A 22,324-nucleotide genomic window follows, 5' to 3' on the forward strand; every position below is an offset into this window, starting at 1 on the left:
ATATATAAAATTATATATAAAACATATATAAAAAATTAGTTTATATATATAAACTAAGGTCACTAAATCATTTACACACACACACATATATATATACTTGAAATAGCATGTAAGTAGATGTTACTTTTTAACCCAATCCCATAGTCTCTGCTTTTTAATGGAAAAATATGATCTGTTCATATTCAGCGTAAGAAACAGTACATTTATTTCCTTCCTCCTTACTTTATTAAGCTTTTAATTTGCTTGTCCCCTTCTTCCTTTTTTTGTTTGGGAGGGTGTTGACCAAGATGCTACTCATTACTCCTTTACTCCTTATTAATTTAGAAATTTTCTTGTACTTTTTCATGATCTTTCCACTTTAACCTATCATAGCATTTCCTCTTCAGTCCAGTTTCTCCAGTATAAGCATTGTCTATGACAGGTCTCAGCAGGTGAGAACATAACAATGTTAGACAGCAGCAGGTGGAGAAAAGACACTGTCTTCTCCCACTCATGTGTGTCCTCACCTTAGGTTCAAGGCCATCAACCCCAATAAGCTGTACACTGCAGAAAGCTCTTGAAAACAACACAGGAGAAGCTTGCTGAGCACCTGAGACAGCCTGGCCCCCACCTAGGTCCTGTACAAGCTGCACACTTGGCCTTCTGAGGCATGACCCGGCTGGGAGAACCCCCACGGGAAGACCCAGCAGCACTCACTCGGAGCTCATACCGCAAGCTGCTGTGCTTCAGGTCGGCCATGCTGCGGTTGGTGATGCAGAAGTCCCAGCCAGCAAAGATCTTGTTGCAGTAACTCTGGAAGTGCTCCTCACTCCGAATCAGGTTGACTTTGAACCCCTCCACTGACCTGCCCCCAAAACACAAGTATCGGCAAAATACAGGCCCATGAATTGGCTTCATCTGAAATCCGAGAAGTTGCACATGGCTGTATGTTTGGCACATTCTGACATGGTCAAATTTCAGACAGTTCTCTATGTGGCAGCTAGCCAGGTATCCCACTGTTGAAAATCACATCTGTTTATCCACCTAAAAACAACTTCTATCATAGCTGGAACAAAACCCAGACCATTTTTTTCCTCCAATCAGATTTTACTGGTACAACTTAAACAACATAATGATCACATTCATCATGGAGAATTTGTACCAGTACAGCATAGAACTTGACTCTTTTTTTTCCCATTCGCCTCCCCCCGTTCAACCCCTTCTCCCCTCCCCACTTACAAAAGGTTTGTTTCCATTTTTTTCCTTCTTTTTCCATTCCCAGACCATTTAATATAAACTAGAGAAGCTACGTGATCTAGCTCTGTCCAGTCTCCTCCCACGTGGCCACTCTCTTGTAACAGTTTTCACACCTTCATGAAACTACAAATCCCTGCTTGTGCCTCTGTGCCTCTGTACTTGACAGTTTAGCCTACTCTCTTTGGGTACGGTTCTTCCCCTGACTTCCCACGGCTGGCTCCTTGCCATCTGCTATAGACTGGATCTGGAGTGTCCCCTCAGATGCCCACGTGCTGAAGGCTTGGTCACCAGCCAAGGCTCTGCTGGACTGTGACGGACACTTAAGAGAGATGGGGCCTAGTAGAAGGAAGTTAGAGAGGGGTGTGCCCATGAAAGGGACATTGAGGATCGGCCTCTTCCCCTTTTCCTCTGCTTCTTGGCTGCCATGAGGCAAGCATCCTCTGTCACGCCCTCCCACGATGATTTACTATACTGCTGCAGGCCAGAGTCACAGGGCCAAGTGACCGTGGATTGAAACCTCTGACACCACAAACCAAAATAAACCTTTCCTCCTTTTAAGTAAACTATCTTATGGTTTTTGTCACAGTAACAGAACAAATACCCCATCCTTCAGATTTCAGCTCCAGTATCTCCTCTGGGATTCCGCATCTCCCCATCTAAAGTTGTAACCCCTACTTCAAATCAGTCCCTTTAATTTCTTTGACAGCAATGAACCTAACCCAAAATCCTCTTGCTTATCCATTTACTGCTTATATCCTTTCACTCTGACTATATTATAAATTCTTTGAGGATGCCCTGTTTATCTTGCCACCTTTATATGCACAATGCCTAGACCATGCTTTGCTGAACCAGTGGATACATGCATGAATAAATGATTTAAATAGTAAATGAAACAAACACTTTGTGAGCACCTGTTCAGGCCAGATGCAACTCTTACATATTTCACAATTTTTATTCAGTCAACTGCTTTCATGGAAAATACACCCTGGCATTGATGATATAAAAACATCCAATGTCTTGCATAGGCCTCTAGATGAAACAGGTTATTTTTAGAATTTGCTAGAGAGGGATGAGGACAGCAGAAGTGGAAGGAATACTGTGATCCATCAATTCTGCCAGAGGATCACACCAGATTGTACATCAGAACCACTTGAGATGCCTTCCCAAAATGCACATTCCTAAACGATATCAGACCTACGATGTTTAACTCCGTATCGTGTGGGGTATAGAAAGACAAGTTTTACTATGTTTGAGCCACTGTACCCTGTGGGATGGTTGTTTATTAAAGTTAATGAAGGAATTAATGTTTCTGTCCGTATTAGCTTCCCATCGCTCAGACAACACACCTGAGAAAATCAACTCAAAAGGAGGAAAGATTTATTTAGGCTGCAGGGCTTGAATTTCGGTTGCTCAGCCCTGGCTTTGGGACTGGGGTGAGGCAGACCATAGTGAGGAAAAGCTGCTCACCTCATGGCAGCCAGGAAGCAGAAAGAGAGAAAGCCAGGTCCATGTCCCCTCGGCACGCGACCCCACTCGGCCCCTCCTGCATGGTACGCCCCCTCCCAACAGTGCTATAGGCTGGTGGTCTTGGGGCGCATTTCAGGTCCCAACCATAAAACCGTTTTTTCTTGCCAGCTGCGCTCTCTCTCTCACCAAATTTGGGAAATGCCATGTAATCCTGACCCTAACCCCCTGGCTGCAGACGAGGGGTCGGAGGACTGGGCACCTCAATGAACCAGAGCTAACGAGTCCTCAAAGGATTTCTGCACCTGTGACACAGGGAGTCACAGGCTGAGGGTGACTGTGAGAGGCCTTACTTCTTACTACTTAAGAAAGCTGCCACCACACTAGAGACTCAAGCTGCAGGAGCGCTTGCCTTTGTTGGTTTTTTTGTTTGTTTGTTTGCTTGCTTTTGATATTATTCCTAACCCACAGCTATTTCTCTGTCCTTCTGTAACTGGCTTTCCTCCTTTCCTTTGATCTGTGCGTCACTCAGTTCCCCTCGGTCACCATTAGCCAGAGCTGGGTTTCTGCCACTAGCAACCCAATGGAGAGCTAACTAACATAAATAGCAAAGCGAAGATAAGGGGTGTGGGAGGAGGGGTGTGGAACTGCCAGACATGTTCAATAACAACTGGCTGAAGAACTTCAGGGTGCAACACCAACTCCCAAATTCTGACTTCACTATCCTCTAGGTCTTCTCAGTTGCTAATATACTCAAAAACCTCTTCCTCACTAAGCCCACCCAAGAGTTGCTCATCCTTTGGGCAATGCTTTCAGACCCAACAGAGCTCCAAAAGACTGCAGCCAGCAAGAGTAATTCAAGGAGAATGCAATGACAAGATACACTTACCTTTTCACTATCCAAAGGAGGCTCAGGGCCAGGTAGGCAATTGTACTTATCAAATAAGCCAAGGGAAGATCATAAGTGAAGTTCTGAAATTTTATACCATCAATGGTGTAATGTCCATAAAAGAGGCTGGTCTCCTCCAAGAAGCCCTGAAACAAAGCCAAGGGTATGAAGTCAGCCTGGTCGGCTCAGTACAGGTAACTAGAAGAGTAGTTTCTGCCTCAAGGAACTCACACTGAAATAACTCTATTCATCACTGTATCCCTTGACACCAGAACAGCCCCAGAGAAATAGGCACTACTAATACCTGAGCATTAAAATACTCAGGTGAATCATCCAAAATTCAAATTAGGGAAATAGTTCCATGTGCCATCCCATCAAAAATAATGAAAGACTTAAGGATCAATTTAACACAAGAAGAGTAAATCTTATACTTGGAAAACTAACAGAAAAATATCCCATGTTCATGGATCAGGGCCTCCATGGCAACATTTCCCAAATGGATCTACAGATTCAACACAGTCCTTACCAGGATCCCAGCTGGCTTCTTTGTAGAAACTGAAAACCTGATCTTAAATGTCTCATGGAATGTCAAGGGACCCAGAATAGCCAAAATTACTGTGTAAAAGAACAAAGTTGGAGGACTCACATGTTCCAACTTTAAAACTCACTATAAAAGCAACAGTAATCAAGACAGTGTGGTGCTGGCAAAATAATAGACATATACAAAGACAGAATAGAACTGGGAGTCCAGAAATGCACCAATGTCTCATCTGTGGTCAATTAATATTTAATAAAAGGAAACAATACTGTTTTCAACAAATCATATTTGGACAACCAGACTGCACCATGCAAAAGAATGAAGTTGAACTCCACCCTCACATTGTACATAAAAACTAGCTTAAAATTGGTCAAAGATTTAAGTGTATAAGCCAAGACAATGAAGTGTTTAGAAGAGGGTTAAATCTTCAAAGCCTGGAACAAAATGTGGAATATACATATGATCAGATATAGCTCAGCCTTAAGAAGGAAGGAAATCCTGTCCCACATCACATGAATAACAAACTCATTTGCCTTCAGTGTGACCTTGGGTGAGTCACTGACTTTTTTCTCATTTGCATAGCTTCCATTCTTATTTGCATACCCAACAATTCCTCTGAGTTGTTCCCATAAAATATGAGTTTAGAGATATAGAAACACTTTCTCAAAATCAAATGCAGTGGACAAATACAAGGCTTTCTACTTATTTATATTCAGAAAAGTCGAAGTGCAATAACATGGTACGTTGCACCGGTAATTGTCAGAAAGATAGTTTTATATACAGACTGAATGCCACTTATGTGAAATCCCTGAGACCAGAAAAGTTTCAGATTTCAGGGTTTTTTAGAATTGGAAATATTTTCAGAATTGGAAATATTGGAACAGAATTCACCAGTAAAGCAGCCCTAACCTGAAAATCCAAAATGCTCCCAAATCAGATTCTAGATTTTCAGATTGGAAATGCTCAATCTTCACATGTATGTATGAAATATCTAGAGTAGCAGTTCTCAACCAGGAGCGATTTTATCCCCCAGGAAACATTTGGCAATGGCTGAAGACATTTTTCAATGTCATAACCTGGGGCCTGCTACTGCCATCTAGTGGCTAGAGGCGAGGGACACTGCTCAACCTCCTACAATGCACGGACAGCACCCATCACAAACAGTAATCTGGAGCAAAATGTAGCAGTGATCAAGTTGGGAAATCCTTATTGAGACTATAGTGATGGTAACTTTTCATAACTGTAATCTATTATTTGCTTGGAAAAAAAGGGGATAAAAAAACACAGAGAGGGGCCAGGGATATAGCTCAGCGGCACAAGCACCTGCCTGGCAACTGCAAGTTCCTAAGTTTGAGTCCCGGTTCCAAAAAAAAAAAAAGTTACAAAAACACACACAGAGGCAGGCAACCATTGTAATTCCACTGTGATGGCATCCACTGCAATCCCAGGACTCTGAAAGGATCACAAATTTGGTCCCAGCCTGGGCAATTTAGCAACTCAGCAAGACCCTGTCTCAAAATAAATGAAAAGGTTGGGAAAATAGTTCAGTCCCCAGAATGGCAAAAACAAACAAACAAACAAATAAAAACAACCCACACAGAACTATTTTTCAATGAAGATAAAAGCCATTTGGAATAACTGTAAGAATAACATGCATTCCACTTTGGAGCATAAGGTGTTTACCTGAGATTAACAGATTTGGGAGGGATTTCAAGGAACCCATGTACAGGACTAGGTGCGTGTGCACATGATGTGTATGACAAATGTGTGCATCACACGTGTCTCTGTGTGCAATCTCTGGATGGAGGTGCCACAGTCTTCATCCACTGTGGTCTAGGGTTTTCAATAAGAGAGAGAAAGATACTAATTCTGTCCTGGCTCATCCTCACCGACACTTCTTTCTGTGGGGCCCTCAGCATTCTGTTGCAGGTCAATCTGAGGATGGCGGGGGCCTGGGGAGGGCCGGGGCTGACAGCGGCAAAGCCTGTTTCCTGTACACACCCAGTGGCTGAGCCTTCTTGCTGATGAGTAACCTTGAATCTGTTTGGATTTCCTGGCTCGCGTGTCCACACTTGTGTTTAGCTCTCACTGCAGACACTCACAGCACTGATCTTTAACCTACTTTTAGGATTTTGCAGGTCCAAACAAAGCATTAGGTTAAATACTTACAGTGCCAGAAAGCAAGTCTATGATATAGCTGTAAAAGTAGACGAGTCCAGAACTGCTTACTGGATAGACTGTACACTGCATATCTGCAAGAAAAAGAACAAGAACATTTGTTGGAAACAGTCTGACAATTACTGTAATTTGTCTCACAATTTTGTACCATCACTATACACATTTAAATATGTCTCACAGATGCACAGTTGTACATGGAAGTGTTTGTGTATTTGTGATTTTCTATTTCCAAAAGAACAGTAGCATTCCTTCTATTTCTAGCATTTCCTTCACTATTCTCCCTACACACTTAGGAATGTATATCTTTTCTGTACATTTTGTGGGTGGGGCATTTTCGGCTTATAAATGTGCATTAGGGTTCATGTTTGTATATGTTTTGTGATATGTTATTGATGTACTAATTGTTATCGTCCCATTTTTTAATTTTTTATTTTGACATGGGATCTTGCTAAGTTTTTAAGTTGCCCAAGCTGGGCTCAAACTGTGATCCTCTTGCCTCAGTCTTCCAGACTGCTGGAATTACAAGCGTACACCATCATACCTGGCTTTATTATCCCACTTTTAAGCACATCTAATATAGATAGATCTCTACATGTGTCCAATAACCACTGAATTTCACTCAGAAATACATCTTTACATAATTATTTAACAAAAATTTAAACACTAGTTTTAGTGATGCTACCTTAATCTTGGATAACTGACTTTTCCCTTTTCATCAGTCAGCTACTGCTATGCAATAAACAATCTCAAAGCTCCAGGGACCAAGAAGATGAAATGTTATTTTCTCACGCATGGACCTGAAGCTTGAGTTCATTCAGCTGGTCAGGCTGAGCCATGAGAGAGCCTAGAGCTCCAACTGGACTTAGGTCTGTCCCATGTGATCTCAATCTGGATCTGGCCTGAACAGGTGATGGTCACCTAGCCCACACTCTTCTCATGGAAGACACAGGAGCACAATAGGTGAGCTAATCACAAACAGGTGTTTCACACAAACACTTCACTAGACAAAACAAGGCCTGTAGCCAAGCTCAATGTCAGTGGGATAGGATACTTCCTGCGGCTAATGAGATGTGGCAGAAATAGGGCTGTGTGTCACCTCCAGGCAGAAGGGTCAGGAGCTAGCACATGTTGGCCATGGTCCTTTTTGTGTGGGTCACAATGACTATCAAGGGTCTAGCTAGTGGCTGCTCCACAAGCTTGGGCTCCAGAGTGAAGATTACCAGCTCAAGATGAATACGGACTGTGAGTGAGAAATAAATCTCTGCAGTTATTAGACAGTGAGGGTTATGGGACTATTTGTTTATGCAGCATAACCTAGCTCATCCTGAGTAATACAGTAACCTGAAACTTAGAACAAAGATTCTTAGCAAAGAAAGCACAGCAGTGAGGAACACAGTGAAAAGAACATTTAACAAGTAAACTAGGCTGTAAACTTACCTGTATCTTTCAATGGAATGGACACAAAGGTGCTATTGGTGATTTTGTATCTGGTGAAAAAAACTGGCAGCAAAACCAACACAAAGATGATCAGGAATATCACCAAATTCAGCAACACCAGGAACCTCAAGAAAGAGAAATAGGACTGAATCCCGGTGCCAAATTTCCCTGGAAAAAAGAAATTTGGACATCACTGACCAGGAGTACTGACCTACTACATACTGTACATTCAATCAGCCAGAGAAATCAGAAACATGTTTTCCTACTGTTGGCTTTAAAGCTCTATTTGCTAGTGGTTTAATGTTTCACATGTAGATCCACAATCAATCCTGAATTAATCAATTGAGAATGGCAGTGGGGGTTCCATATTTATCATTTCTCATATAAATATTCAACTATCTCAATACCATTAAGTGATTTCTATCCTCTCCTCCTCCCCTTTATCTGGAAAATAATATACTTAGAACTGAGGTATATATATATACATAACTGATATATATCTTTTTCTAAATTCTGTCCCATTCCCTGAGTCTATTCATCTGTCCTTACACCAACACTAGACTATTTTAATTATTGCATATTTATAGTAAGATTTGATATATGATATATTTTTCAGCTTTGTTTTTCCTCAAAATTGTGCTAGGTATTCTGTGTATTTTGCATTTCTACATACCTGTTAGAATGAATATATTAATTTTCACAAACACACACACATATATACACACCCAGTGTTGAGTCTCTGGGATTATAGATCAAGTGATATCTTTATAATAGTGAGTCTTCACATTAAGCCATGAACATGATATACTTAGGTCTTCTTTTGTATTAATAATATTTTAGAGTTTTCTGTACACAAGTGTTATTTATCCTTCTGTGGATAAATTCCTGTTATTTCATTTTTAAAATTCTATTTTAAAATATATTATAAAATTTTCATTTCCTACATGTTTGCCACTGTTATAGAAATAATTCTAATATTTTGTCTTATTATTTCCTGCTGGTAGCATGTCATATGTAGCATGTCATCTACAAAAAAGGGACATCTTATGTCTTGCTTTCCAATTATTGTCCCCTCTTACCTCATCATTCTATATTGGCCCAGACTTCCAGGATGATGCTGAGGAGATTCCACAATGTTAACATCTTTTCCTCATTCTCAATCTCAAGAGCAAAGTTTTCCATATTTCTATTAAATATGATGTTTGCTATAAAATTTTTATGGATTTTAAAGATCAGATTAAGAAAGGTCCTATCTGGGATCTCATCTGATTAAAAAGCTTTTGCACAGCAAAAGAAACCACTGACAGAGTGAAGACACAACCCACATTATGGGAAAAAATGTTCTCCAGCTGTTCCTCAGACAAAGGATTACCGGCAAGAATATACAAAAAACTTAAAAAACTCAGACCTCCCAATTTAAAGACCTAATCCAAAAATGGACATCTGAGATGAATAAACACTTCTCAGATGAAGAAATACAAATGGCAAATAAATATATGAAAAAATGTTTAGCATAAGAGATGTAAATTAAAACAACACTGAGATTCCACCTTATCTCAAAAAGAATGGCTATTATCAAGAAATCAACCAATAACAAATGCTGGAGAGGCTGTGGGGATAAAGGAATCCTTCTTGGCTGTTGGTGGGAGTCTAGACTGGTGCAACCACTGTGGAAATCAGTGTGGAGATTCCTCAAAAAACTAAGATTGGAGTTCCCATTTGACCCAGCCATTGCCCTTCTCGGTATCTTCCCAGAAGAATTAAAAACATCATACTACAGCAATGCATGTGCACCCATGTTTATAGCGGCACAAGTTATAATAGCTAGATCTTGGAAACAACCCAAATGTCCATCAACTGAGGAACAGATAAAAAAGATGTGGTATTTTTATACAATGGAAATACCTTAAGAAAGTGTTTGCATTCTGCATATAAAACAATAAGAAGCTAGTGGACTGAGTAAATTACTGGTGGTAGTTTATATTTTTTAAATAGTTATAATAAGAATAATAATTTCTTCCACTTATCCTCCCACATTCCTTATAAACTTTACAAATAATTTCCATTTTAGCAGTTTTGAGACAATGCTTATAAATCAATTTTGCTCTATAGTAGAAAACATGTAATTCTAAGAGGCATCTCCCCATTGACTCTGCTGTATCACCCAAATATTAAATATCTCTCCCCAATTTTATATTTTAGCACAACTTCTAATTTCTGTGGACTAAAAGCAGTCCCCCCAGATATGCTGAAGCCATAACCCCCAATGTGATGGCATTTGGAGAGGGGTTTTGGGAGCTGATTAGGGCAGATAAGGTCATGAGGAAAGGGTCCCCATGACGGGATTAGTGTCCTTAGAAGAAGAGTCACCAGAGGGGCTGTGCTCCTCCTCTCCCTGATAGCAGCACTGAAGATCAAACTCAGGGCCTCATGCATTCTAAGCAAGCACTTTATCACAGGGCTACATCCCCAGCCCCTAAATCTATTTCTTAAGCCACCCAGACGATGGTATTTAGTTGTGGCAGCACAAGCTGACTAATACCATATTGTATCCCAAATTCTTGCCATTATGGGAAAATAGAGATTCTTAGTATTTTCATAGCCACGAGCCCCTTTGACAGTCTGGTGCAGCCTGTGATCCTGGTTCACAATAATGTTTTATGTAAGGTAATGTATAATAACAATGTATAACATATAAGCAGACATTTAATTACAATATTAAAAAAACACATCTGTGATGGAATAATACACAAACATCTTCATTAGCACATTAAAAAATAAGATCTTACTGGCAAGTCTAAAACCTACTGAAAACTATATAAATGGCATCATTCCAAAACAACACCACCAACCACAGGAACAGGAAATATCTGACTTTTCCTGGTTACAAAGACATAGGTTTTGCTAAGCCTCAGTGTGAGCTGCTGCTACATTCACCAACAAAAGAAATGCTCCGTCTCAGCTCATGCTCCGGAAAACTCAGCTGCACCATTCCCAGGTCCAGAGGCATCAGCAGAGGCAGCATCTGGGCAGGGGATGGCATGGTGCAGGCTGCGTACCTTCTATGCTGCGGATGTCCTCCCGCCACAGCTCCAGGTGCCGGGTCATCTCATGAGTCTTCTCCAAGAACCTCTTCCATGACTTGCTGCTGTACCGTTTCCACTGGTCCCACTCGGATAAATACTTCATTTGGGTCTCTTGAATGGCTCTGCATTAAAAAAGAACCATCACAATGACAATGGCAGCACCATCCAAACTTGGCATCAAATAAAACTCAAGCCAAGAGCCCTCAGATGTGGGTGCTGGAATGTAAAATGATGCAGGCACTGTGGAAAACACTTGGGTAGCTCCTCCGAAGGTTTAACATGGAATTACCCTATGACCCAGCAGTGCTACTTTCAGTTATGATCCCAGAAAAACTGAAAACATGGTTCTCACACACAAAAACCTGCCACCTATGTTCACAATAGTATTGTTCACAATGGCCAAAAAGTATAAACAACCCAAATGCCCCACCAATGGAAAAATGGATATACAAAATGTGGTATATAGATACACTGGAATATTATTCAGCCATAAAAGGAATAAAGGCCTGACACAAGCTATCAACTGAAAGAAGCTTGAAAACATGACACTAAGTGAAAAAACAAGCAGACACAAAAGGTCACATATGCTGTGTCTTCATTTATATGGAATGTCCAGCATTGGGAAGTCTACAGAGACAGAGAGTAGCTGAGTAGGCCCCTGTGGCTGGGGTGGGGAAAACACCAAGCAGCTGCTTAGTGGCACCTAGTAAAATCACTCTGTGGAGCCACACCTGTCCTCTTTCCCCACCTTCAGGGTCAATTAAGTTCCCCATCCTATCCCCCCAAAGACCCTTCTTTTTAAACCGCATTTCTTCAGTTGTGCAACAGTTCGATTAATGTCTGTCTCTCCCAATATACTGCAAGGTATTTAAAGGCCAAGGATGTATGGTATTCACTGCTGTGTCCTGGGCCTGGGACACAGGCAGTAGATTGCATGACAGTCCTGACCCTATGTGCTTTGCCCACCTCTCCTGCCATCCCTAACCCTGAGCACAGCGCCTGTGCACACTAGGTTCTCAGTAAGCATCCACCACCTAATGAACACATAGTTACGTGAGTAAAATACGCACTGCCCCTGTATTCATGGGAAGTGAGCTGCATTCCCCGGAGCATGGATGACAGGTAGATAGGACAGACAGATGACAGACAGATAAACAAGCAGTTATATAGAGAGGTATGTTCTAACTTTATGGCCCACCATTGTTTACAGAATAGAAGGAGCATCCTTTAGGCTGGAATTTCCGGTCCCTCTCAGGCAGGCCCAGGCTTTGAGGCTCCTCCCGCATGGATTTCACTATTTCCTGCCCTTGGGGTCTTCGCATTAGCCCCTACGACTCTATGAGCATCTACACCTTGTTTCTTCCTCCTCCTGCTGTTGAAACCCCTCACACCTCCATCCTTCCATCGTCCTACTATCTTTATCAAGTTGTTTTCACATGTTTACAAGCCAGGCACAGAAATGGCTTTTTTTTTCCAGTTTTGGGGACTGAACCCAAGGCCTTTGCACTGGTCTATGTACTCAGCCTTTCTTATCTTGACATAGGGACTCACTAAGTTTCCAGGCGGGACTCATACTCGCCTTAGCCTCCCTGACTGCTGGGATTACAGGTGTGTGCCACCTTCTTATCCGCAACAACTGATACTTGGGACTGGGTACTCCTTTCCTGCGGGAGCTCTCCTGGACACTATAGGGTGTCTGGTACCATTCCTGGTCCAGACTGCCAGTTCTCGCAATCAAATGCATCTCCAGTCAAATACTCAGATTGCCCTCCGGCAAGAACTGCTGGCCTACAGGCAGGCACAATTCTACAGGTCCCAGTGAGAGTGCTGACAGTCTAGGACCAGGATAGGCAATTAATAAGCCATGGACTAAACCCTCCCGTCTGCAAGCTGTTTTTGGTGTAAGCATTTTTAAATGGTGAAAAAAAAATCAAAACAAGAATTTTTCATGACATGAAAATCACACAAAATTCAAATGTCACTGTCTGAAAATGAAGGGTGACTGGTGTGGAGCCAGGTGAGGTTCACTATGAACCCTCTACTGCTTTCCTGCTACAAACGCGGAGTCAAGCAGCTGCCACAGAGACCCCGTGGCCTGCAGGGCCTGAAACATTTACTGCCTGGTCCTTCATGACAGAGCCTAGACATCCTGACATCCTACAAGTACAGCTCTCTGGGGGGAAAGCTGCAAGAAGGAAACAAGTCAGGGGCTCTGGGGGCAGGGAGGGAGGGGCTCACAGGCAAGAGAGGAGATGTGAGGAGTCTGGGGAGAGGAGCATCCAGGGCAGCTGGAGGGCGTCGTAGGGCTGGGGTGTGTTCAGTCCCCGCTTCAGGTGCCCAGCCAGGAACTTGTCCCCGGGGACAGTGGGTAATACCTAGGGACATTGTAAATTTCTTTTTAGTTGTCAAAACTGTGAGAGGAAGAGGCTACTGACCTCTAATTGTTAGAGCCCAGGATATTGCTAAACATCCCACAATGCACAGACAGCGCCCCGCAGCAGAGAACTATCTGGCCCCAATGTCCAAGAGCTTCAAACAGCCCAGGGCTGCACCAAGTGCCCAGGAGCTACCAGCCATTGGTGCCATCACTCTTGCCACCGTGTGCCCTGCTCTCTGCCATGTTCTAGAAATGCAGGAGGAACCAGACAGACCTGGCCCCTGCTCTCCTGTGTCTTCCAATTTCCTTTCACCAACTAGGCTGGAAGCCCCTGTGTGGAAGAAAAAAAATGTCTCCCTCCGGATTTGGCAAATTTTGGGCCCAGAGCAGTGATATTTTACAAGAATTCAAAATGTGAAAATCTTAACTAGTGAGAGGCCTATATTCACAAAGCCTGACTTATCTGCAAATTTTTTGAACTTACAAGTACTCCTCCTCAAATTAAAAATAAAAATCACCAAGGTTCCCTGTAATCCCAGCAATTAGGAGGCTGATGCAGGAGGATAGCTGTTTGAGGCCAGCCTGGAGTTCAAGACCAGCATGAACTACATAGCAAGACCCTGCCAAAAAAAAAAAAAATTAAACACACCAAGGTTCATGTGCTTTCAAAGCTACAAAGCAGAGGACATCTCCAAAAGTATTTATACCACTGTCCCTGGATGGCTCTAATGAGAGCTAACCAGATATACTTACTTCTGACATCACTGTATCAGGCATAAAGGAAAACTAGATTTTGAATTCATCAGAAGTAGAGGAAACGGTAAACTACCACCAAAATCCACTCTCCCCTTTTTTGGCACTGGTGAGGACATTTCCCAGCCTCCCTGGCAGTTAGATATGACTGCATTACTAACCCCTGTGGTAGAAATCTAAGTAGAAGTGATATGTGCAACTTCTAGACCTGCCTCATAACCTCCCCCAGGAGTCCCTGATTAACACATACATGCTCCACTGTGTCGTGACTGTGCACCTCTTTTCACTAAGAGAGGGAATCTCTTCTCCTGTCCATGGAATCTAAACTGGCTTTGAGATCCACTTAGACCACAGAATGCAGTGGAAGCGATGCTCTCCCTCCAGCCCCAGGAGGCTTAAGGCTCCTGCTTTTCTCTTGGACCCCAGCTGCCACCAGGTGAACAAGGTGGTGCTGACCTGACAGAGATAGAGACTGTGATTACCCCATCTGAAGCCTTCCCCATTAGCCTAAAGCCCACTGACCCCCAGCTGGGCTCGCCGAGCCACCTGCCCAACCAGCAATAACCACAGATACACACAGAGTCCAACTGAAACTGGAGATGTCCAGCTGACTTGTAGCCTTGTGAAATGCTTGTTTAAGCTGCTAAACTGTGGAGTGACTTGTTGCACCGTGAAGCTAACTTATGCACTCACTCTTCCATATCAATCCCTTTCCACTGGCCAGATCCAGAACATAAAGTTTTGAGAGAGGAGGGTGCAGAGTCACAAAACAGAGGAGGCTGGGTCCCTGAATGGTACAAAGTCCACACTGACCTGAACCGAGGACTTTATGAAAGCAGGAAATACATTTATAATTTGTGTATACATGTGTATATATCTGCCACAGCAGCTTAGCATAGCCTAAAGAACGAAGTTTCAATTGGGTGAGCTCTTGAAATGCATTCCATGCACGGAATGCACCCTTGCCTATAGCACACACCATGCAGCTTCTAGGTGGCCACCTAACAAACCTCAGTCTCCGCTTCTCAGAAATGTTCAGCGCATACTTCCGAATGGATTGGCTATTGAGGTTTTCAGTGATTTCTCCCTCCAGATGGGATCTGTAGGAGTCTGCCGGCTTCAGCAATGTGCCACTTTGCTTATCCCGGGAAAGGAGAGTGGTCCTCCTTCGCGCAATGGACCGGTAACTTGGCAATTCTTGGAGGAAGTTTACAGCAGGAGAGAAGCTGCTGGAGTCCAGAGAGAGGTTTTCTGGGTAAAAGAAGAAAAGTGTCCTTTAGTCCAGAGAGTTTGGGAACCAAAAGGAACACCTGCACAGGAGGCTTGGATCCTAGAGATCATAACCTAACCCAGGGGAGAGTCTCTAGCCTGGGCCAGTGACCAAAGCCCTTGAATCTTATCTTATTTACCAGGATGGTGCTCAGCACAATGAAGTCACCTGAAAATGGGTTTACTTTCTGCAGCTGGATTTGCAAACATGCTTTAAGTTGCATGACAGATCTGAGTTCAAGTGTTTGGTCACAGTCACTAGCTCAGTGTGTAGCCCATTTGTCAAATGGGGCTCGGAATATCTGCTCCAACTATCCTCACACAGTGCAGGTATAATAACATACTGACTATGCAAAATGCATAATGCACTATGCAGATACATGTCAGTAACAACTTCAACAACAGGAGCACCAACAGCATCTCCCACGAGTCAGGCACATTAGGAGAGTCGCATAAACTCCTGGGATTCGGCCTAGATAAACAACACAGCGGGAGAGAGGCCACGCAGGCTTCTGCTCCTCTCTGGAGGCAGAACAAGTCCATGGTGACCTGCCGGATGGAGGAGAAGACAGCCCAGACCAGCGTTCAGCCAGCCGATCTCTGGTGACCACACAGTGCTGAAGCTCATACTATTATTACCCCCATGTTACAGATGAGAAAATAACCCACTGATGGGTCCCTTGATCCCTTGCCCAGGTGCTCAAACTCCTGCATGATCTGACTCCTTCCCCCTACTCTGGCCCTGCAGCCTCTCAACCCTCCAGACACATTTTTTAGGAACTTTCAGATGCCACTGCAGGTCCAGCTCCCTCCTCCTCAGAGCCTTTGTAGATGCTGTTCCCTTTGCCTGGAACAAACCTGTTCTAACTCTTTATCCTATATACTCCTACTCAAATGTCACTTCCCCAGGGAAACTATCCCTGCCTCCCTGTACTGTTATAGATGCCTTATTATACATTTTCCCAGTAAGTCCTTGACAGCATTAATCACAATCTGCCACTCCCTATGTATTTGTGTGATCACACATGTGCGTAACGTACACCTCCCATCAGACTAGAAGTTCCCAGAGGGCAGGGACCATGTTGATGTCTTCACCATCATGACCTAGGACCTACACTGTCCTTGGCACAGAATAAGTGCTCAGTAAAAACCTACTGGATGGACAGAAGAGTGAGGGGCATCCCTCACCTGCCTGTGTCACACAACCTGTAACTGAGAGCGGGGGCGCAGAATCAGGTATCTGACACTAAAACCCATATTCCTTCTACTACATCAGACCACAGCTGCGGGGTGACAATTCCCTGTGCCTCTGAGGTGCTCTAAGACAGTGGAGCATCCTGTCAAAGATGAGAGAATCCACCTTCAAGGAGAGTTTTACGCCTTCTCAGGTTTTAGTTATAGGAAGGACACTGAGGCCAGACAGGAGGATCCAGGGACAGAAGGAAGGAGATAGCCATCATTATCCAAGCAGTTACCGCACGGACAGCAAAGCTCCCATGACGGCACATTAGAGGCTCAACTGCTTGGGTCTGAATCCTGCTCTGTCCATTATGAGCTATGTGTCTTTGGGGAAATTACTTCAGTTTCCTGGTCAAATATTCATTCAACAAATACATCTACCGTGTATCCTGTCTGGAGCTAGGGTTACTACAGTGAACAAAGCAAAGGTCCTACTCTCATGGCACTTATATTCTTAGGTGGGAGAGAGGGAGGTCAGACAGTAAGCAGGCAGTAAATATGCCTGTGCAAAGGGAAACAAGTGCAAAGGTCCTGGGGCAGGGGGATACATGGCATCTCTATGGAAGGGCATGCAGGCATGTGATACAGGAGAGTGAACAGACAGGAGCCTTCAAAGACTCCTGAGACCCTCGAGGACTCAACCAACATTTCCCTGGTCTCCTCACCTTAAATCTGAGCAGAACCTGTGACTTGTTTTAACCACAGGATGCAAGGGAAGCGGTGCACTCCCAGTTGTGACACCAAGTCCGCTTCCACTTCTGTGCTCTGAGGCACAGGGCTGCCGCATGGAAGTCCAGTTGTGCTGGGCCCACACAGAGAAGAAGAGGCCCGGAGCCCACAGGGAGACAAACTCAGCTCCAGGTTTCCACCCAGCCCCCGGGAAGGGGCCATCTGAGAAGCTGCGGCCCTGGCAGGCACCACGTGCAGGGTTGCGGGCTGTCTCCTCTGCACCCTGCTGAATTTCTAGAGCACACAATCAGCAGAAATCACACACAGTTTAAGCTACAATGTACAGGGAAGTTCGTGAAGGGACAATAGGTCTCTGGAACAGGACAATGGAAAAGCAGAGCTCAGAGAGGTCAGATAGGCCTGCAGACCCAATCAGGCTCTGCAGGCTGTAGTGTGACCCTCAGATCTGACTGAGAGGCATCGGAATCCTTCAAGGGGTCTGGGATGGAGGTGTCACGGTCTGACCATGTTTGTTTGCTACTTGTTTGCCGTACTAAGGACCAAACGCAGGGCCTTTACACTGAGTTATAGTTCCAGTCTTTTCCTAATTTTGAGACAGGGTCTCACTAAGTGGCTAAGCTGCCCAGGCTGTGCTCCAACTTCCCATCCTCTGGCCCCAGCGGCACAGAATGCCGGGATTACAGGCCTGCACCACCATACCCAGCTTGACCATATTTTAAACTGGGACGCTAAGGACAGGCCTGGGCACACTGGCTGTTTACAGAATCAAAAGTGGTCACAAGGGGGGTCTCAGTGCAGCTCCTGGCACACAGCAGGCTCCTCAGATGCCCCAGTTGAACAAAGGGCCAGGAGAGGACTGGGGATACCAGTCAAGGCCCCTGCAATGATGAGTAAGCCTGTGCTCTCTGCCTCTCTGACATGTTCAGACACAACAGAACAAACTGCACAAGAATGACACACAGACACGCACACGCCTGGGGCTCTGCTGATCACCCTCTCTTTTCCCCGGCCCAGCACACCCTGATGTGACACACACGCCCGGCTCTGAAGGCAGCAAGGTCCAAGGGCTGCAAGGAGCCACTCCTCTCTCTGGGCAGCAACAAAGAACTATTATTAACCAGGAACAAAGGTCTTTGACCACAGAGCAGCAGTGACCTACTGAATATTCAGCAACTGCAGGGTCAGGGACCCAGGGCAGAGCCAGAGCCTGGCTTGGCTTGAAACGCTGTGGCTTGTCACTCGCTGTCAGTCACCCCAGGAGAGACAAAGCCATGCTGGAGTCACACTTTCCCATCTCAGGAAGGAGGGATAATGCTCAGGACCTCCTCTGCGTGATGGTGAGGACAGAGTTACAAACATCAAGTGAGCACTGACGGAGATGTCTGGCTATGCCGAGTACTCGGTGATGCATCACCGTGCCGAATAATCCCAACTACTCCTGGAACAGAAGCACCCCTGCTTCACAGATGAAGAGACTGAGCTGGCTGCCCACTTACAAAACTAAGAAGCACTGGACCTAGGGCCCTATCACGGCTTATGAGACCCCAGAGCTGTCGCCTTCCCCCGTGAAATGGTTCAGTGGGTCACGGATGTGAAAGTGCTTCGTAAATGCAGAAATGCTTTCCAAACAAATTAGGAAATAAACTGGTCTTCACCCTCTCAACCCAGTGAAATTGCTCTGTTCCCATCACCAAGAAGGAATCCATGGTGGAAAATCATTTTCAAATGGCTGCCATCCAAGACAAATGATCTCTGTGCCTTTTTGGTCACTCTGGGGAAGTTCCTTATCTTTAAATTAACATCACCTGATCAGCCAGGTGTAATAGTGCACACCTGTAACCCCAGCACTTGGGATGCTGAGGCAGGAGGACCAAAATGAGTTCGAGGCCAACATGAGCTACCCCCAAGACCCTGTCTCAAAAACAACAATAAAATCTGACCAGCACACGCCTGTAATCACAGGATTCTGGAAGGCCGAGGCAGAAGGATCACAAGTTCAAGTCCAGCCTGGGCAACTTATAGACTTACACTTTATCTTAAAATTTTAAAAAAGGTTGAGAATGTAGCTCAGTGTGAAGGCCCCGGGTTCAATCCCTAGTACAGAGAGAGGTAAGAATAAAATCTGACTATTCCTTGGTAAAGGCATCATTATTTTTATAATTAGCATCCATCTGCTCTTGTTTGCATACACACCACACGCTTTTTAAAGTATGACCTCACCTGGTTTCTCACGCCTACCTGCACAGGTGGGCACAGGAGGCTGCACTGCCCTGGCTTTTCACCAGGGAAACTGAAGCCCAGACACCAGGATTTGTTCGCTCCTTTGACATCAAGACAAGACCAGGTTTCTGCTCCTTTCAAAGGCAGGTCACCCCAGCTGCCTGGGCCTTGGCTAGCTCATTTTTAAAGGAGAACCAGAACAACTCATGCCAGCTACTGTCAGATATCCCGAGTTGGTTCAGCTATGGGGATGCATGGCCAGAGTATGGGCTGTTTGTTGACCTTTACACAGGGAGCTGGGGGAGCATATTTCAGATATCAGGGTGCTTCCATCCAGGGATGCCTAGAACTGAAGCTAGATTTCAGCAATTAGGAGGCTATTACTGAGGTAGGAGGATGACTGGGTAACTACAGGAGTCAGGGACACGGGCAGGCACAACTACTTGTCCCGACATCTGGTATTGCTGCTGGCTAAAGACAAAAGGAGCTTCTCTGAGGCTTAGAACACTGTCACTCCTAGAAAGCCCCCACCGGCAGGAAGGAAGGAAGGAAGGGAGAGAGGGAGGAAGGGAGGGAAAGAGCAGGGGGGGCATATCTTCAAGCACCCATAGCTTCCTGATGTTCTTGGCAGTTCTTTCCACAGGGCATCAAATCCTACCAAAGCACGTGAACTCTCCCAGGACGTGGGCCAAGTATGATCTAAGTGGCACTAATGCCACCACCAGCTCCCCAGAGTACTTGCCAAGAGGCCAGTCCAACCGTATTTGGTTGCTGACTTCACCAAAGAGTTTTGTTTCCCGCGCACAGGATCATGGAAACTTTGAGTAAGATGGGACCTTGTGGGTCACGGGGTCCAGGCCCCCGCCCCCTGCGGTGAGAATTACAGCACACTCCTCTCATCCTCAGGGGCTACGTCCCAAGACCCCTGTGGAGGCTGGACACCAAGGACTGCGCTGAACTCTACAGATGCTTTCTCCCCCGACACACATTTCCCTACACACATATGTACAGACACCAATTTAATGTCTTTTGTATCTGAAGGAAGCACTTACCCTGCATTGTGGCTGTAACTTTTGCAGGCTGAGGTGTAACAGCAAACCTACCATGAGCTTCTTTCCTGTTCCTCACAAGTCAAGGACAGAGGACATGTTCTTACTGAAGACCTTAACAGCCTGAGCCCCAGGAGCCACCTCTGTCTGCCTCCTGTCGCAACAGCCTAAGTCACAGCAGCAGGCACCTGGGCGCGGCCGGACCTGGCTCGGTCCCACATTTTACAGCCAGATGAGCAAACAGTACCCAGGAGCAGTGACTAATTGAGAGCAGACGTACATGCAGGTCTGTGGGCCTCCAAGAAAGCCCTAAATTCCTGGGCTGTCTGGCAGGGAAGGTGGCAAGGCATGAAACAGAGCCCAGCCTCCAAAGCCACCTGCCTGGGTCCCAACCCCAGCTTCACCTGCCACTGTGTGAGTCTGGCAAGTTTCTTGATGATTCTGTACCTCAGTTTTTCCCAGTGGGAACATTTCCCTCCTCACACATCTGTCCTGACGATGATTCAGGGGCTCATATGTAAAATGCTCAGAGAAAAGCCCAATGTTTGTCATTCAGTCTGTCCTAACTATTCAGCTCTGTTGTTGTAGCAAGAAAAAATGTTACTTGCAATCTACAAATGAATTCCCAGGTTTTCTCATAAAACCTTACTTACAAAATAGATGGCAGACTGCATATGGCCATAGGCTATATCCTCAGGGCTCTGGCATAGAACAAAGCCTCCAGTATCGTACTAGACTCATGTAGGCTATACCTAGTTCTTTACTGATAAACATAACATATACGACAATTTCAAATTCACAGTGGGGATCTCCCTGATGTGGACCAAGCTCCTCCTTTGTGGAGAGGACTTTTCCCTCCGAAAGAGAGTTCTGGTTTTCCTGGAAGTACAAATGACAAGAAGCCTTCACTAATCACTTTGCTTTTTATTTGTTCCCCCCGACCCCACAGTACCAGGGCCTCTGCACTGAGCTACGTCCCCAGCCCTTTTCGTAGTTTTCATTTTGAGAGAGGGTCTTACTAAGTCGCAGAGTTGCCCAGGCTGGGCTCAAACTTTCCATTCTCCTGTCTCAGCCTTCCAGAGTGCTGGGATTAGAGGCCTGCACTACCAAGCCCTGTTCCCCTCTGTCTTGATGTGGTTCGTTTACTTCCCAGCGGTTGGGTAGTTCTACTTATCTATCCTATTCTTCCTCCCCACTGCCTACTGTGCCGCTGTGAAGCTGCAGCTTTGTGCGCCCCACAGGGACCCCGCCGGCCTGCCCCACCACTGGCTCCTGGGGCCTGGCACAGGGTCGGGCTCAGGAGTGGCTCTCCACCTGCCTCGTCCTCTGGGAGGGCGTGCTGTTGGGAAGGCCTAGCAAAAGGCCTGGGTGGTCCCAGACTCAAACAATGCTCCTTGAAAAAGCAACCAGACTGCAGCAAGGTTCTCAACACTGAACAGCTGTTTCCCCCTTTTATCCCTCTGAAGTCTTCACTTCCTGAAAAAGCAAACAAAAAGTCACCCAGGGCTTTTAGGTCTAATCTAGGCTCCAGTCACTAGGCAGAGCTGAGCCTCCTCTAGACAGAGGGGGAAAATAGCTCAAGTCAGGGCGGGTTCCTCAAAAAGAAATCCAGCCTGAAAATGAGCTGCGTGATTGCAGGAACATCCCACCCTACCACAACACATTCAAGGGTGACTCGTCACCAAATGAATGGGTTTAACAGATAGCAGGGGAAATAAATAGCATGGCTCAAATGGTCACAGAAACGAGAATGTCTCTTTCCTAAGACATTCCCTTTTAAGAGGGTCATAAAAGCTAGAACTGGGGGCTGGGGATATAGCTCAGTGGCACAGCACCTGTCTGGCAAGCGCAAAGTCTGGAGTTCAATTCCCAGTACCAAAACCAAAACAAAACAAAACA

At 45.1% G+C, this 22,324-nt stretch overlaps 1 protein-coding gene across 4 annotated transcripts in view; it reads right to left on the reverse strand.

Annotated features, from left to right (window-relative positions):
- Positions 1–22,324, reverse strand: part of Tmc7 (transmembrane channel-like 7) — a gene marked incomplete at its 5' end in the record, with an annotated part of 44,486 nt that overhangs the window by 16,162 nt on the left and 6,000 nt on the right. For all 4 annotated transcript variants that reach the window (XM_013518009.1, XM_013518007.1, XM_013518008.1 and 1 more), the window contains 6 exon segments: positions 697–844; positions 3,590–3,735; positions 6,297–6,379; positions 7,743–7,910; positions 10,802–10,950; positions 14,969–15,209. In XM_013518009.1, coding sequence (XP_013373463.1) covers positions 697–844; positions 3,590–3,735; positions 6,297–6,379; positions 7,743–7,910; positions 10,802–10,950; positions 14,969–15,209 — 935 coding nt within the window.

The sequence above is a fragment of the Chinchilla lanigera genome, unplaced genomic scaffold (genome assembly GCF_000276665.1).
Source record: "Chinchilla lanigera isolate Chin_1 unplaced genomic scaffold, ChiLan1.0 scaffold00041, whole genome shotgun sequence".
Taxonomy (NCBI): Eukaryota; Metazoa; Chordata; class Mammalia; order Rodentia; family Chinchillidae; genus Chinchilla; species Chinchilla lanigera.